The sequence below is a fragment of the Cyanistes caeruleus genome, chromosome 1, assembly GCF_971803275.1.
Source record: "Cyanistes caeruleus chromosome 1, bCyaCae1.hap1.1, whole genome shotgun sequence".
NCBI classification, from domain to species: domain Eukaryota; kingdom Metazoa; phylum Chordata; class Aves; order Passeriformes; family Paridae; genus Cyanistes; species Cyanistes caeruleus.
The window spans coordinates 133,676,771-133,691,300 of record NC_141701.1 but is presented as its reverse complement, the minus strand read 5'-3'; the positions used below and the strand labels follow the sequence as shown (position 1 = coordinate 133,691,300).

Sequence of the window (14,530 nt, the reverse complement as noted above, 5' to 3'; positions counted from 1 at the left end):
TCTCACATATAACACACATGAAGTTTTAGTTACTAAAACATGGGACTGACTGAAATCTGCAATCAACATGCAAAATTTCCAAATCACCATTCATGGCTTGCAGAGAAAGGTAGTGATTATGAAAGAGGCTAGCAATTTTTACTGCTCTTTTGTTTGGAAAGAGTATGTATTTTTCTTTATTCTCATGTATTTTTCTGTATATATCTGTAACAGCATTTTAGTCTGGATTGTGTACAAAAGAATATTTAAAAATTGATGCTATGTACTGTTTTACCAAACTGCTATCACCAGTCACAGTTCTTAAGGACTTGTCACAGAAATGCTTCTTTATCAGATCTTGCAGTCATGCTCAATAAAATAAATTAATCCCTTGAGAACTCTCATGCCACAACTCTAAGACATCATATTTACTTGAGATGCTTGATGAGTTACATGTTGCCTAGACAGGCATGTCCAAGTTGCTGCCTTTGCCTGGGCTCCAAACAAGCTTCCTGCAGAATCTGCACTGTTTTTTTCAAGAGGAATACACTGTGCAATTCACAATTCCCCAGACAAGATCAGGATGCTAAATAATATCCTCCCTCTGCTGTCTCTGAAAAGTACTCCAAGTTAACCTAGAGCACAGTTGACCCAATATACTCAAATATTTCAAAATTATACTAACACATTATTTTGGTTTTGATGTTAATTTTTTTTGTGTATAACTTCAAAATCTGTATTGATCTTCCAGAGTAGACTGATCCAAAGTGGAATGTTGCATAAACTTGTATTTCGTTTTTTGTCTAAACGCAGGACACTAAGAAGATAAATCAGTCAAAAAAGATCAAAAGATAAATCACAAGGCACTATAGAATTACTTTTAACTTGAAGGGTGTCTTTTGACAATTTCAAGCAACAGGAGGGATGCAAAACATCTAAGCACTGAAATCCAGTGAGACATGAAGACATGAGATTTTACTTGCGTTTCAAATTAATCTTTTTTACTGGTGTGGGGCTGGTGGAGTGGCAAGTAAGATAGGAAGAGGGACAAGAGAGGAGGAATCTCAACATTTTAACCTTGATGCAATTTTTCTTGATATAATTTATTGATGTATCTGTTAAAAATAAATAAACAAACAAACAAACAAACAAATAATATTACCACTCTATTTTTTCCCTTCAGACTCAGATAAAAAAAATAGGTAGATGAGCAGCATGTTATTTGGTGTGCAGGTTGGATACTTCAGTCTACCTAAGAGCTGGACTTGTAAGTATTTTTTTCCAGAGCCTCAGATCTATTAAGTGCTGTCAGTGAAGATTTGCCAGCTCCTTCAGCTGCACTTTGGAACAATCCAAATACACACTTTGACTGTAGTGCCTGTACTGGCCATGGATGAGAGCTAATTGACTGAGCACTGGAGGAACCCAGGGCCATCTGAAAATTGCAGATAAAATTCAGGACCTACAGCTGACCCTTATCCTACATGAGTGGCACTGGACCATTCAGCATCACCACAGCCTAAAATTATATCAGACACCTATAGCAGGCATTAAATTTCTAAAAACTTTGATCACAGAATAGTGTGCGTTGGAAGAGACTTTACAGATCATCTTGTTCCAATTCCCCAGCCATGGGCAGGGACACCTTCCACTAGACAAGGCTGCTCAGAGCCCATCCAACCTGGCCTTGTCTTCCTGGGATGAGTTATCCAAATTGCTCTGGACAGCCTGTTCCAGTGCCTTACCATCCTCATGGCACAGTGCTTTGCTAACATCACATCTAAACCTCCCTTCTTGAAGCCATTTCCCCTTCTCCTACCACTACATGCCCTGGACAAAATTTGCACATTCCTTGTCTATGCCACAAGCATCTATACTTAGGTTTCCAAACTGAAGAGCTGCATTTCACCTCCAATTTCAATATTAACTACAACTAAAATAGAAAAGCACTTGTACAGACTCCAGTGTCTTTTAGCAATCACAATCACCTAATATTTTGTATAAATTCATGCTCATTATTGCAGAGTATACAGATGTGTACTATCTTTTCCTGAAACTTTATATAAGGAACTCTGCAGTGCATTTAAGAAATAATCTTAATTTCCAACGTGATGGAATAATATGCCTGATACAAGAAAAAACAACATTGTATACAGTGCTAGTGACTAAATGAGCAAATCAAAATTCTATTTCGAGGTTTATTGGAAAAAAAATTTCTCAGGAATGAATTTCTGTTTCTTTCAACTACATAGTAATTTTGACTCAAGAAAGAGTTGGCAGTTTTGTTTTCTAGAAAAATAGGGACATTGGGGGCACTAGCTTATGACTATGGAATGAAGATGTTAGAAACATCCTCACCAAACTTGCTATACTCCACTGTACCAGCCAATATCACACCCCCGAAGTTATACCCTCAGAATGAACACCCACCACGTTGTTGACCTATGTAAACCAGATCTAAGCAGGAGCACTTTGGAGCCAGATTATGTCTGTTCTAGCACTAAAAGACACTTTTCATACACCAGAAGAGAGGCATCCATACTTTGCCTGCAGCAGGAAGAACCTGAGAAACAGCTTGCTTTGTTATCTGTACTGGAGCAGAAACCTCTGAGAGATCTTGGCATTTTATCCCTCAAGACATTTACTGCTCCTCCGAGATGAGATCAGACAGATAGGATTTCCATCTGCAATTTCTCCCTCTTCCTACTTCTGTTGCTAAGGTGACAGAAAGAATGCTAAGAAAACGATGCTTTGCTTTATTTAAAAATTTTAGTAGGAAATTGTGAAGAATTATGCAGCTTACTACAAATGCATGAAACAAACCTCCAGTAACCCTGTCGCATCACTGTAACTTTTGTTAAATGTTATGCCACTGAAAGGTCTGGGGACTGTTTGCCATTCTTTTTTCGTTATTCACACTGCAGTTTGCTGCACACTCTCCAAGATCCCCTATTGCCAATTTTGTTTTCCAGAAATAAGTACACTGTTTTTTTGCTGATGGTCTGTGAACACTTACACATGCTGCACATGAATGCATGCCAGTGTTATAGAAGAGAGAAAAAAACAAAAAATCTCTGGTATTTTCCATTAGTTATTTCTGTTTGTATTAAATACTACAGCTCTTAAAAGTGTTTCAGCAACATTTTCTTCAGCAGTTGAAAACATTTAACTGGAATTTTCAGAACAAATGCACATTTTACAAATGGAACTTTCTTGACTCTGATCCCCCTCTTGATATGAATTTTGAGCACTGGCCCCATTTATTATTCTCTTTGAAAAGCCTGTATAGCTCCTACAATCACAATGAGGACAGATCATTGACTTTGGCCTAAATACTAAATTTATAGAGAGTCAATGGAAGTGTCTGACCAAATCTGAAACAATGGACCCATCTGTTTACATGCCATGTTGTTACTGTTTTGGGATAATAGATAATTGCCTTTCCCATATTAAAGAAACATGAAAGATTTGGAGAGACACCAAGTAATCCATCAATGTCAGCAGAATTCCTACAGCTCTGAAAATCTATCCCTAAGGACTGGTACTATACAAACTGGAATTGCGTGGCTTAGTGTGACAACTTTTTAGTTACTTACCCAAATTCCTCTGCACAAACAACTTGGTAATGTATTCACCCTCACTCCCTGCTCCAAACAGCTATGCACAATTTGCTGAGTGCTGTTAAATTAGCTGAGGCTGTTTGCTTTGCATGGATGGAAATGAAAGTAATCTTCTTTTTGCATGACCAAATTGATACAAGTCTCCGCTCTTGAGGACACTCCAGGTGAACACTGTGAAAAGGGTCAGAAAGGAAGTGTCTGGGAAAGGAAAGACCTTCCCAGCCTTCACAGCCACGCTAATATTCAGCTTCACAAGTTGAATCTATTTTCAGCAAACCCTGCAAGCAAGTGCTGAGGTATGTGTGGCTGAAATAATTAATTCAGAAAGTACAAGGTCTGTTGATTCTCCTCATAGCTATTTTCAGTCATGAGTTTCACCATTCTGGAATATGCTTTAGGAAGTTGGTGATGAAGGATATGGAAAAGCAAAATATTATCATTAATAAAATTCAAAGGCAGATGCCATTAAATTCTGAATTCCCTGTCTCCTTCCTTGCTATAAAGTTTCATTCTCATCAATGTGTTAAATTAAATGCCTTGTGTGCCAACATAGCTAAGGATGTGGAAATGAACTCAGGATTACAATGGAGTTCTCTTATTTAGGAGTGGTGAAGCTAGTTTTTAATTCCCTTTCCCATTCTCTCCTCCAAGCTTAAAGGAAATAGAGAATTAATCTCTCCTCCAGCCTTTTCCCTTTTCAGCTATACCCAAGTTATTAGCAGACCCATCACTTCTTGAGTTAAAATTGAGAATGTTGCAAATGTTGACAGGCTTATTGCTACAACACTTTTTACACAGATGGCAATGCATTCAGTCCAGCTGAACATTGCAGCAAGACCCAATAAAAGTGTTAAGATGACCTTGAGATAAGTAAGCAATCAGTATATTCAAAAGAAAAAGATATATGAGGCGTTTGCCTAGTTTACTATTTTGAAGCAGGCTGAAAAACAAGACAGTGATATTTCAGTCTGCTGGCTGGCTAGAAAGTGTGACATCACTGGTGAAAAACCCAGCTGGACAAGCAGAAATTAATGAGTAAATTAATGATTATCCCTGATTCTGTTCCTAATTGCAGGTGACATACTTTTTGGAGTAATTTAGCAGGAGCAGAGAATTAGAATATTTCATGTATGATTTGTGCTGCTTTCCAGACTAATTCACTTCCTGGCTCTTATTTGTAATGATTAAAAATTTTCAGTGAAATACTAAATTTAGTAGTAATTTCCAGACATTTTAATTTGTTTTAGGATGTCACACGAAGAGAAAGTTCAAATATTTTCCTAAGATCACATGAAAAGGAAATATTTTTTTTCCCTTGACTTTGTTTGAAAAATATTAATTTGACTTTTCTGAAAATGAATTACATTCTCCATCTCCAAAGAAACAAGCTAATTTTCTAAAATAAACTCTTGAAAATTGTGAATAAAAATATTTTAAAATAACACTAACAACCTTTGCAAAAAAAAAAAAGTTAAATTAAAATGCAGAAAGAAAATTCTATACAAGTTAGCATTCAAATACTATATCAGCTATATAATTTAACACAAAATTTTTGCTCTCTTACAACAAAAATATGACATCTAAACATTATGCTAAATAGAAAAAAAAGATATATACACGATGGTTTCAGTGCAGCAGCACAGTTTCAGCATATCCTGATCCTTCATATCCAAGATCCTTCCTCCAATACATCCTTAATCAGCACTGTAACCTTCAAGCTCCCAAATATGGAAGTAATAACATGATATTTACCTTAATCTAGTAAATGGATATCGAAAAAAGCTCAAGAACAGCTGGACTCCCTTAAGTGAAACATCTTCATATGGTCCTCAGAACTGACTGGGAAGGAGAATTGGACTCGATGATCCTTGTGGGTCCCCTCCACCTCAGGACATTCTATGATTCTGTCTGTGTGAAGCCCAGCAAGCACAGGAGATCCAGAGCAGGCAATGGCAATTCCCCATTTTCCATAAGGCCCAGTAATCTGCCCTTCAGAAACTCCCTTTGTGTTTAATAACCCGCAACAAAGTTGTATTCCAAGAATTTGCCTCATCCTGTAAATTCTGACATCCATAAAATTCAGTGTCAATGAGCTCTGGAGCTTTTCCAGTTTCATGATGTGCAGTAGAAAGGAATCATATGGGACATTTGTTTAATCCTCTGGAACATTTTGGAAACACCAGAGATGTAAACAGCCCATATTCCAACAGAGATTTCTGGACTTAAGTTACACTGGCTTAAAGATAGCAGGACCACTGTGCTAGAAGCACAACTGACATGGCCTAAGGCAACATAAGGTAGGGCCTGAAACAGCAGAAAATCTGATGCAATGCCACCTTTGACTGTAAAACCATGTTTTTTAGTCACAGTTTTAGCTCTGGAAGTTCCAGGTCTATACTAGGTAACTGAAGTTTGATCAAAAATTGTGAAAAATATTTGCAGGTCTATAGGAAGAGCCCAGATTTTTCCTCCTTCTCTTGAATGAGTCATGCACCAGAAATCACACATACAACAAAAATCACGTGATGTAGTAATTATTAACTGTGAACAAGAAATAATTATACATCCCTAAAATTGAAAATAAGAGTGAATATAACTTTTGTTATGATAAAGATTTTGCAAGTAGACCTGGAAAGCTTCAGCCATGCAATTAAATCAATTAAAGTGTATTTCTTGACTTAGAACTTTAGATGAACCTTAACCAAAACCTAATGTTTCCCTTATTTCTGTCAATGGCTAAATATTATTTGAGCTTGATAATATAGTCTAGAACCTTCTCCTAAAATGAAGCCACATCAGAAAGCAAGTATCAAAAATAAAACTGATTGTTGCATCAGGCTTTTAGTTTTAATTTTTTTCCCTCAGAATTTTGTAAATACAAATTTAATAATAGAAGTATTGTTTTTTTGCTCTCTAAAGAATCAGCCAATTCCTGTGACAAATTTCTGTTCTGCAAAGCTTCATGACTCTCACTTATATGTTAAATGCTTCAACTGAAACCTAAAATCTGGTTAAACCTTTGTACTGAATATGCATTACTTTGATATTTCATAATCTGCATTAAAATGTGACTATGCACTAAGAAAATAATTTTGTCCTAGTGGTGGAGGGATCAATAGCATCCCTGATTATTAAACTAAATGGCTATACAAAAAATACTGCCCACGGAATTAACTTGCACTGTTGAGGATCGCTGACAGGAGAAGGAATATACAAATACTGTTTAAGATAAATATTTTAACTATAAATTTACACTGTAAGTAAGAAGAGAACTTTACAAAGGCAACTAAAGGCTCTATAAGTCAGAAAACAGGTTTTAGAAGTAAACAGGACACTCTCTTAGCTTGGGAAGAAGAAAAAGAGCAGAAGTACTCATTAGACTATGATAATAAGGATTTTTATTTTAAATACAGAATATGGTTGTCAGTAACTTGGAGGGCCCATGGTTTCAGAATACAGTGTTATTAAGACTGCTCTAAGTCCTTTGAGTGCAACTGGTGTTAAAACATTGGGATAGGAAGAAAAAAAAAAAGAAAAGCACAAAACAGAGGACAGAGCCAGGCTTGGCCAAACTGACAGTTCACTATGATACTCTTTAGTTTTAAGGCTTCCTTTTTGCATGGACAAGTTTTTCTACTTTTAATACAGTGCATTAGAGAAGTAATTGCAGAATTGCCTTATCATTTGTCCAGCTGAGGGAAATTTAATCTCAACCATTTATTTTCTTCCTTGCTCAGACTTGCAGTGGGGACACAGCAATGGGCATGCTGACACTGCTGTCAGTAGCTGAGAGTAATTGTTCTCAAATCCCAGAGGCTGTAAAACTCAATCCCTTCTGTTGTTTTTGCCAGTCAGAATCAGACATCTTCACTTCCATGAGTGACTGGGACTGATAAGGGAGAAGTGCTCTTATGGGCAGAAACTCTGGGTCAGAATGCAAAATCCAGCAAAAGACTGGTTTTTATCAGTAGGAAATCCACAAGTGTTGTTTCAACAGGGGCAAGATGCCTTTCAGGTATAAACTACAGGTGCTGCTAAAATTTACATTTCAAACAGCATCTAGAGAAAGTAAAGAAAGGAGAGAAAAGAAGAACTTGACTGTGACTTCAGTTGGCAACAACTCTATTTTAATTAAAAGCCATACACAGCAGGAGATATCACTGACATCCACAGGAATAAATTAATTACTTCAATACAGAAAAAAAATTGCACTGAAATAGCCACAATTTTCTATGCTTGCAGTAGTACGTTAGGTGGGGTAGAGAAAATAAGATACAGTTGAGTTTTGTTTGATTTAGCATGCCCAGCATGCTGGTTTTTGCTCAGAACTGAATCTTCTTCTGTCATACAGCAGCAATCATTCATTCTGTTCTAAGACTTTATATGAAAAATTATGTTTTTCCTCACATTTTTGCTGGTGCAAAGCAATAAAACTTTACTGCACTCAGCTCAAGCTTGACTATGATTTAATCTATTATTTTATTGCTGGATTTATTTTTGATGTTTGAAGTTTGTGAAAGACTATTGTTTTGATGTAGTATCTCTATACAGTGGCAACAAATCTGAAGGTAGTTCACGTGATCTAGAGTTATTTTGCAAAGTTTTTCACCTTCTGTTCATGCCAATGCAAGCTATATACCAGAGACTTCTCCAATTTCTCTGTACTTTTTCTTGTCAGTGTTTTACCCTACACTGGTGTGACTGCAGTCATAAGGAGGATCTGTGATAAAGAGACCAAATCTGTACATGCAGAATCAGAATCTGTTCTTTATGGAGTCAGCCAAAAAACATAGGACATGCCTTGAAAAATGACACACATTTTAAACTGTGGAAAAATTATCATGCAACATTTGTGAAGAGCACAGTTGCATGTAAATGAATTAGTTGTATATTATTGCATTTTTAAGCCTTTTCTAGTGCTCAGTAGGAGGAGCTAAAATATGTAGAGCTGCATAAGCAAGTACTATGGCAAAACAGGAATGCATTTGTGGATCCCTTGGTGGTGAACACTGGGGAACCAGCATCCATATGAGATTCGTTTCAGAGATCAGCTTCTTTCTCAGTGATGCAAAAAACGATCAGGCAACAAGAACTTCTGATACCCACCTTAATTATCTGTATGGCCACAGAGCTTTGGGGATTAACAGAACAACTGTCACATCATCACCATGATGCTGAGTTTATTTTAACAATATTGATATAAATCTACTTAACAAAAGTGATTATGGAGCGTACTTTTCTTTTACAAGAATATATGAAGGAAGGTGGAATATTTGCTTATTTTTCTCCTTGCTTGAAATAAGACATGCCAGACTAGACATATTCATGAAGATGTATTTTCACACTCACTGCTTTTACAAGGACTTACAGTGTTTGCAGCAACAAATTCCACCTGACACGTTGCATTTCCTAAGCTCTATTTATCATAAGTAAAAGGCACTTCTAAATGTCCTGAGCACAATAAACAAAAGCAGTAGATTACATAAGAAGCAAAAACCCAAAAGAGCCCTGACCCTCACAACAGGAGACAAGAATCTTAAGAAAGATGGGAGGAAAAAGGAAGGAAGGCCAGGCTTGACATCTGATATCATGAAATCCCAGGAATTTGAGAAAAACTCTCTAGAAAGAAGAATTCTGACCATCCCAAAGTTATTCCAAGCAGAAGGCTTTAATGTTTGGCTATGTGACCCTTGGGAAGAAATAAGGCTTAGCCATGGATATTCCTATCTTCAACGGAGACACTGAAATTGTCATTTCCCACGAAGCCAAGACAACTTGTTGTAATGCATCACCAGAATCCTGTATTTTGGGGCTGCTCCATACAGTTGGTTTAGATGGCTGTCAGCATATTTCTTTACCTGTCCAAGGCTATCTCCTTTGGGGGTTTCTCTCAGACTGTAACAGTTGCACCCATCTGTATAAGATGAGATCTCACTCTTTTTTTGCCACTATTTAGTCTCTCTTCAGAGTTTTCTCTCTGTCTTTAGCTACTTGATATAACGGGAATGAAAACATAGTAAGTATCTTATACAATGTGATGCTCCCTTTGAGCTCTAGTACCAATGGCAAATAAAGCAAATGGATCTTCATCCTTGGCAGGATTTTTGGATTTGCAACATTATAGACTTTAATTTGCACACCATAATAATCCTTCTGAAGTAGAAGAGGAGTACTTTAAAGATAGTTGTACTTTTTAAAGAGCGTTACATATTATTTTTACACTATAATTTGCAGTTAGCTATCAGAGCTCCTATCTGGCTTGCAGCAGAAACTTGTTTATGTCCTTTGTGTTTCTTTTGGCAACATCCCTCTTTGTGGGTTCGTGCCACCACAACACTGCACCTGTTGACCACAACATTCCTATTCTCCAGCAATACAGTGGGACTTGGAGGTCTTCCCCTTCCCAAGGCCCTCCTCTTTTCTGAAGGCTCAGCACATCAAAGGGTATAACCACTGCTTCTGCTAGTCTTCAATTTAGTTCAAGACCAGTTCAAGGAAGCACCTCTACTTAAAAAAAACACATGAATATGTGTATCATTTTGTATGAGTACTTTCCTGAATCACAAACAAATGCAGGAAACAAAACAGATGTGAAGAGAAACACCCGGGCTCCCTGGTGGCTCCATCTTTGGACCAGAGAGGCTCCACCCTAAAGAGAATCTCACCATTATCATCTTTCCTATGCACAGGAGTCATTTGCCACCCTGACTACCTGAAAGGTGTGACAAACCAATCTACAATGCACTTGCATGAAGAGCTTTAGAAGGTCTGTGCTTCATGCTTCAACTCAAGCTGATGATCAGGGCTGATGGCTGATCCAGCATGGTCACTCTGTGAAGTTATAATTCCAGTAACTCCAATGGGAAAAAATTAATCAAAACCATCATTATCTTAAAATAAAAGCAAAGCCAGTGGAACTAAGCTGTGCTCCACACAGGTTTGATTTTATAATTTTTCACCTTATAACTATATAGATTGATAACTCAAGAAATATTTAATTTTAAACAGTGTCCAGAAATGTCTGCCTACAGCCTTCCCTTTTTTCCTTTGGCTGTTTTTTTTTTATTATTTTATTTATTTTTTCCTTTTATTTTTGTTTTGTTGTTGTGTTTTGCTTATTCTTTTTTTTTTTTTTTTTTTTTTTTTGCAGGGAGGGATAGAGGTGAGAGAGGGAGTAAGGGTTTGGGTTTACAAAGCTGGAGAGAAAATAAACTCATCATTATAAAGGACAGCAAACACTATCAAGTGCAGACATGCTGATCAGTGTCAGTCTTCATCTTAAAGAAGTCTGCATTTGCATGGTAAGCCTACACATCACTTTAGAGAAACCAATATCTGTAAAGGGTATCTGTATAGGAGGTAATATCTGTAAAGGAGGGATGTCGTCATCCTGTAGCACCACTAAACGTACGTGGCAGGTAATACTCATTCTCTGGATTTTCTTTAGCAAGCCCTGCAATGCACACAGAGCAAGGATTTAAAATAATCAATAAGCTCTCCAGTACTGCTGATAAGCTGCCAAGCTGCAGAAGACTGAAACATATGGATTCTTCCTCTGTGGATTTCTGTTGTATACTCTACCTCCTCTATAAGGCCAGACATCAAAGGTTTTTTTGTGAGATGCCTGTGTGTTGTAGTGGGGATTTTCAATGGAATCCGATAATGTGTAAAACCACAACTCTGTTATCTTATTGTGCTGAAAAGACCTTAGAAAAGAGGTTTGCAACAGAATACAAAACCTGAATTCAATAAACTTTTCAGGTTAAGACACTGTAAAGCCATTAATCTGTCAGGAAAGATGTTACTGGAAAAATACCATTCTATGTATATCCATTTGCAAGCATTCATTTTTTTCCCCCCCAAGTCTTGCTACACATAAGTGTTAGAGGGGGACATCTGACCATTTTGCTTCACAAGAGCTTGGAACCCGACTGAATGGAAACACTGCATAGGGATCTATGGGTAAGACATGGAAGGATAAGCTACTAAAACTTCCCTGTACCTGAGACAGCTTGCATTTTACCTGCTAAAATAACTAGAAGCAAGATTGATCTCTGTTGTAGAAAAGAATTCCTACAAGTATGGGCAGATGGGGATTACACAAGGCAAAAAAGGAAGTTAAAAAAAATCAACATGAAATTCAAAACTACAATTTACCAACCAGTGACTTTCATGTTAGCACAAGAGGAAATGTAATTAGAGCTGTGCAAACTGGGAACCTTAAAAACAACAAACACAAAACACACCTCTTCGAAAGCACTTTTTTTGCTCATGCAGTAGGGATTCCATTGTCTCTACACATGGGTTTGATATTGCATTGTTATTTTTTTTTATTGTGGAAGTACCAACTCAAATTCTGAAAGCTGTTTTTTTTTTTTCTCTGAGAGTGAGCTTCTTGGAACTGAAAAAAAACCCAGCTCTGTTGTTTTGGAAGCAGATTATAATGACTGCAGACATTAAGTGGAATTTATTCCAAGCTGTATTTTATTGAAAAACAGGATGTAGATTTTATTAATAACAAAACCCCAAACTCAAAAAAACCACTACCACAACAACAAGAAAAGAACCAAGTAAAACAGGACAGAGAGCTAGCTGGCAGCTAAACAAGAAATTAGAAGTTGAATGACACTATAAAACAGAGGGAGAATGTCCCAAGACTTCACACAGGTGGACTCAATTTGTCTTATTCTTCAGAAAACTAAAAATCAAATAGTATACTATTTTTTTCAATGACCAACATGAATTTTCTTCCAATTTCTCATTTCCCTAGGGCGTTTTTCCCCTTTCTGCCTGGATATCACTCTCCAGAAAGATCAGGCAAAGCTTCACAAACTGAGGTGTTTACAGCAACTTCAGAAAATAATTCAATTTTATTCTATTTTAATACTACCTTTTCCAGTTTTCCAGCAAGAATGGCTAAAATGTGGGAGTTCCCTTAACGGTTTTCCAGCAGAAACCCAAATGTCCTCAAGAGAGTATCTTCAAAAGTCATAAAGGACAGGCTCCAGCTTCAGGTCAAGAGAAAACTCCAGCTTCCATGTGCTGATAGGTTCACAAATACAAAGACCAAAGGTACTCTTCCCAGTAAGTGTTTGAATATACTGAAGGAAATGTCCTAACTTTTTACTTACCCACAATCAAAGGTAATAAATTGAATTAAAAAGTAGATGAAATTAATACATACCTCAATCTGTGTAGTGTTATCATGCCCCTCCTCAAGCAGCAGGTCTGTGAAACCCCCTGGCTCCAAGGAATCCTGCCCCATGCTGGCTCTGTTGGTGTCGACTGATTTGAGGGACTCGGAGTGCCTTCTCCACCTGTGGCTGCTTACATATGAATCCACCTCCACATTTTCCTCCACTCGAGGGAAGCTCTGAACAACTTCATAAAACACACCTGTTTGACAAGAAAAGAAAGGCAAAACAAGGCAATGGAGTAAGTGAATAGAACACTGGTTTGCTAATCACAATTGAAAATATGAATTTTTATCAAGGTTTTGTACCATTAGCCACTTGTACCCTTGCTGAAGTTTTTATGGCAACGTAAGTGTCTAAAAGAACTATACTTTTACAAAATTCAGGAATTTGGACTAAGTTTTGTAGACTCCTCTGAACATCCTAACTATTTTATTTTTCTGCTTGTTTTCTGTCTGTGAAAAGCTTTCCCTGTAACTTTAAATCGTGGTTACCCATTGTTACCAAATTGTAACTTTAATTCATGTTTACCCTTAGCTGACACTGTTCAAAATAGAGTAAGTCTAACAAAAATATTTTAATCACCTAAGAAAACAAATGTAGAAAGGACAGAGAAACTCTTGTACACAAGTAGGTTTTCCTACTAATTTTATGTCGAAAGAGCTTGGAAGCCGTGGTGAAAGACAAATAAACATTATGAAAGATGTGAAATTCTCATAAACAGCTGTTTCAGTGCATAAATAAAGCTGTCCTGCTGAATAAATGATAAACATGAATGATGTGTGAAGTCTGCAGACACCCACTATATCTACTGCAAGTGGTAAGCAGTTGGGTGGTGGGTTTAACATATTACTTTTGGACATTTTCATGCTCATTTGTAACTTTTTCATACTAGTAAAACTATCAGCAAAACAAATCTATAAAACTATCAGACAAAACCATAAATTCTTCATGAAGTTCTATTCATTAATTCATTAAGTTCTTATTTTACCCAATCCAAAACCCTATCAAAGTACTTTTCTGCTAATTTATTTTTGTTAGCACCATCAAGAGAGAATGAAGTAAGTTTGCATATTTTGCACTAAAAATCATTTATGCTTTTCATACTGTCTTTGTGTCTAAAAGGAAAAGTAGAGGGATGCTCTGTGCTTTTGATGTGCCAGGAAGAAGGTGATTTGGTTCAAGAAAGCAGACCTCTCAAAAGGAGTGACAAAGTAAAGGAAAATGCTGAAAGGATAGACTGGTAAAATATTATGTGTGTAAATCCTTCCATTGCTTTTTTTTTTAACAGAATGTTCTGAAAAAAGATGGTACTACTTCCAAGATCCTTAACAAGCATCACTCATGTTGTACAGAAGAGATAGGAAAATAGAACATTTTCAAAGGTTTAAATAAGTGAGATTTTCCTGCATCACAGCAGGAACAGGTATAGGAGCCATGGGTATAGAATCTGTCAGACATTGTTCTTGGCAGATCAAAAGGTGTTACAATACCGAAACAATATCTAATACACTTTAGGCTCTAAGTGGTTCCATTTTTCTATTAAACTCTCCCCAATCTATTAAACTGATTTCCTAAGTTATTTGATCAGTCTCAACCAAGCTGAAATTATGTGAAATGAAAGTTCTTTGTCAGCTAGAAAAAACAGAATTTAATTGACATGCAAAACAAGCAATCTCAGGCTGTATCTTTCCTCAGACCCCAAGAAATCAGACTTCTTTTCTTTTAATAGGTGGC

At 36.8% G+C, this 14,530-nt stretch overlaps 1 protein-coding gene across 2 annotated transcripts in view; it reads right to left on the bottom strand.

Moving 5' to 3' along the window:
• The window catches only part of PLXDC2 (plexin domain containing 2), a 254,848-nt gene that overhangs the window by 126,505 nt on the left and 113,813 nt on the right, over window positions 1–14,530 (bottom strand). For both annotated transcript variants that reach the window (XM_086860207.1, XM_086860212.1), the window contains exon 2: window positions 12,784–12,995. In XM_086860207.1, the coding sequence (XP_086716333.1) occupies window positions 12,784–12,995 (212 nt within the window). The remainder of the gene's footprint in view (window positions 1–12,783; window positions 12,996–14,530) is intronic.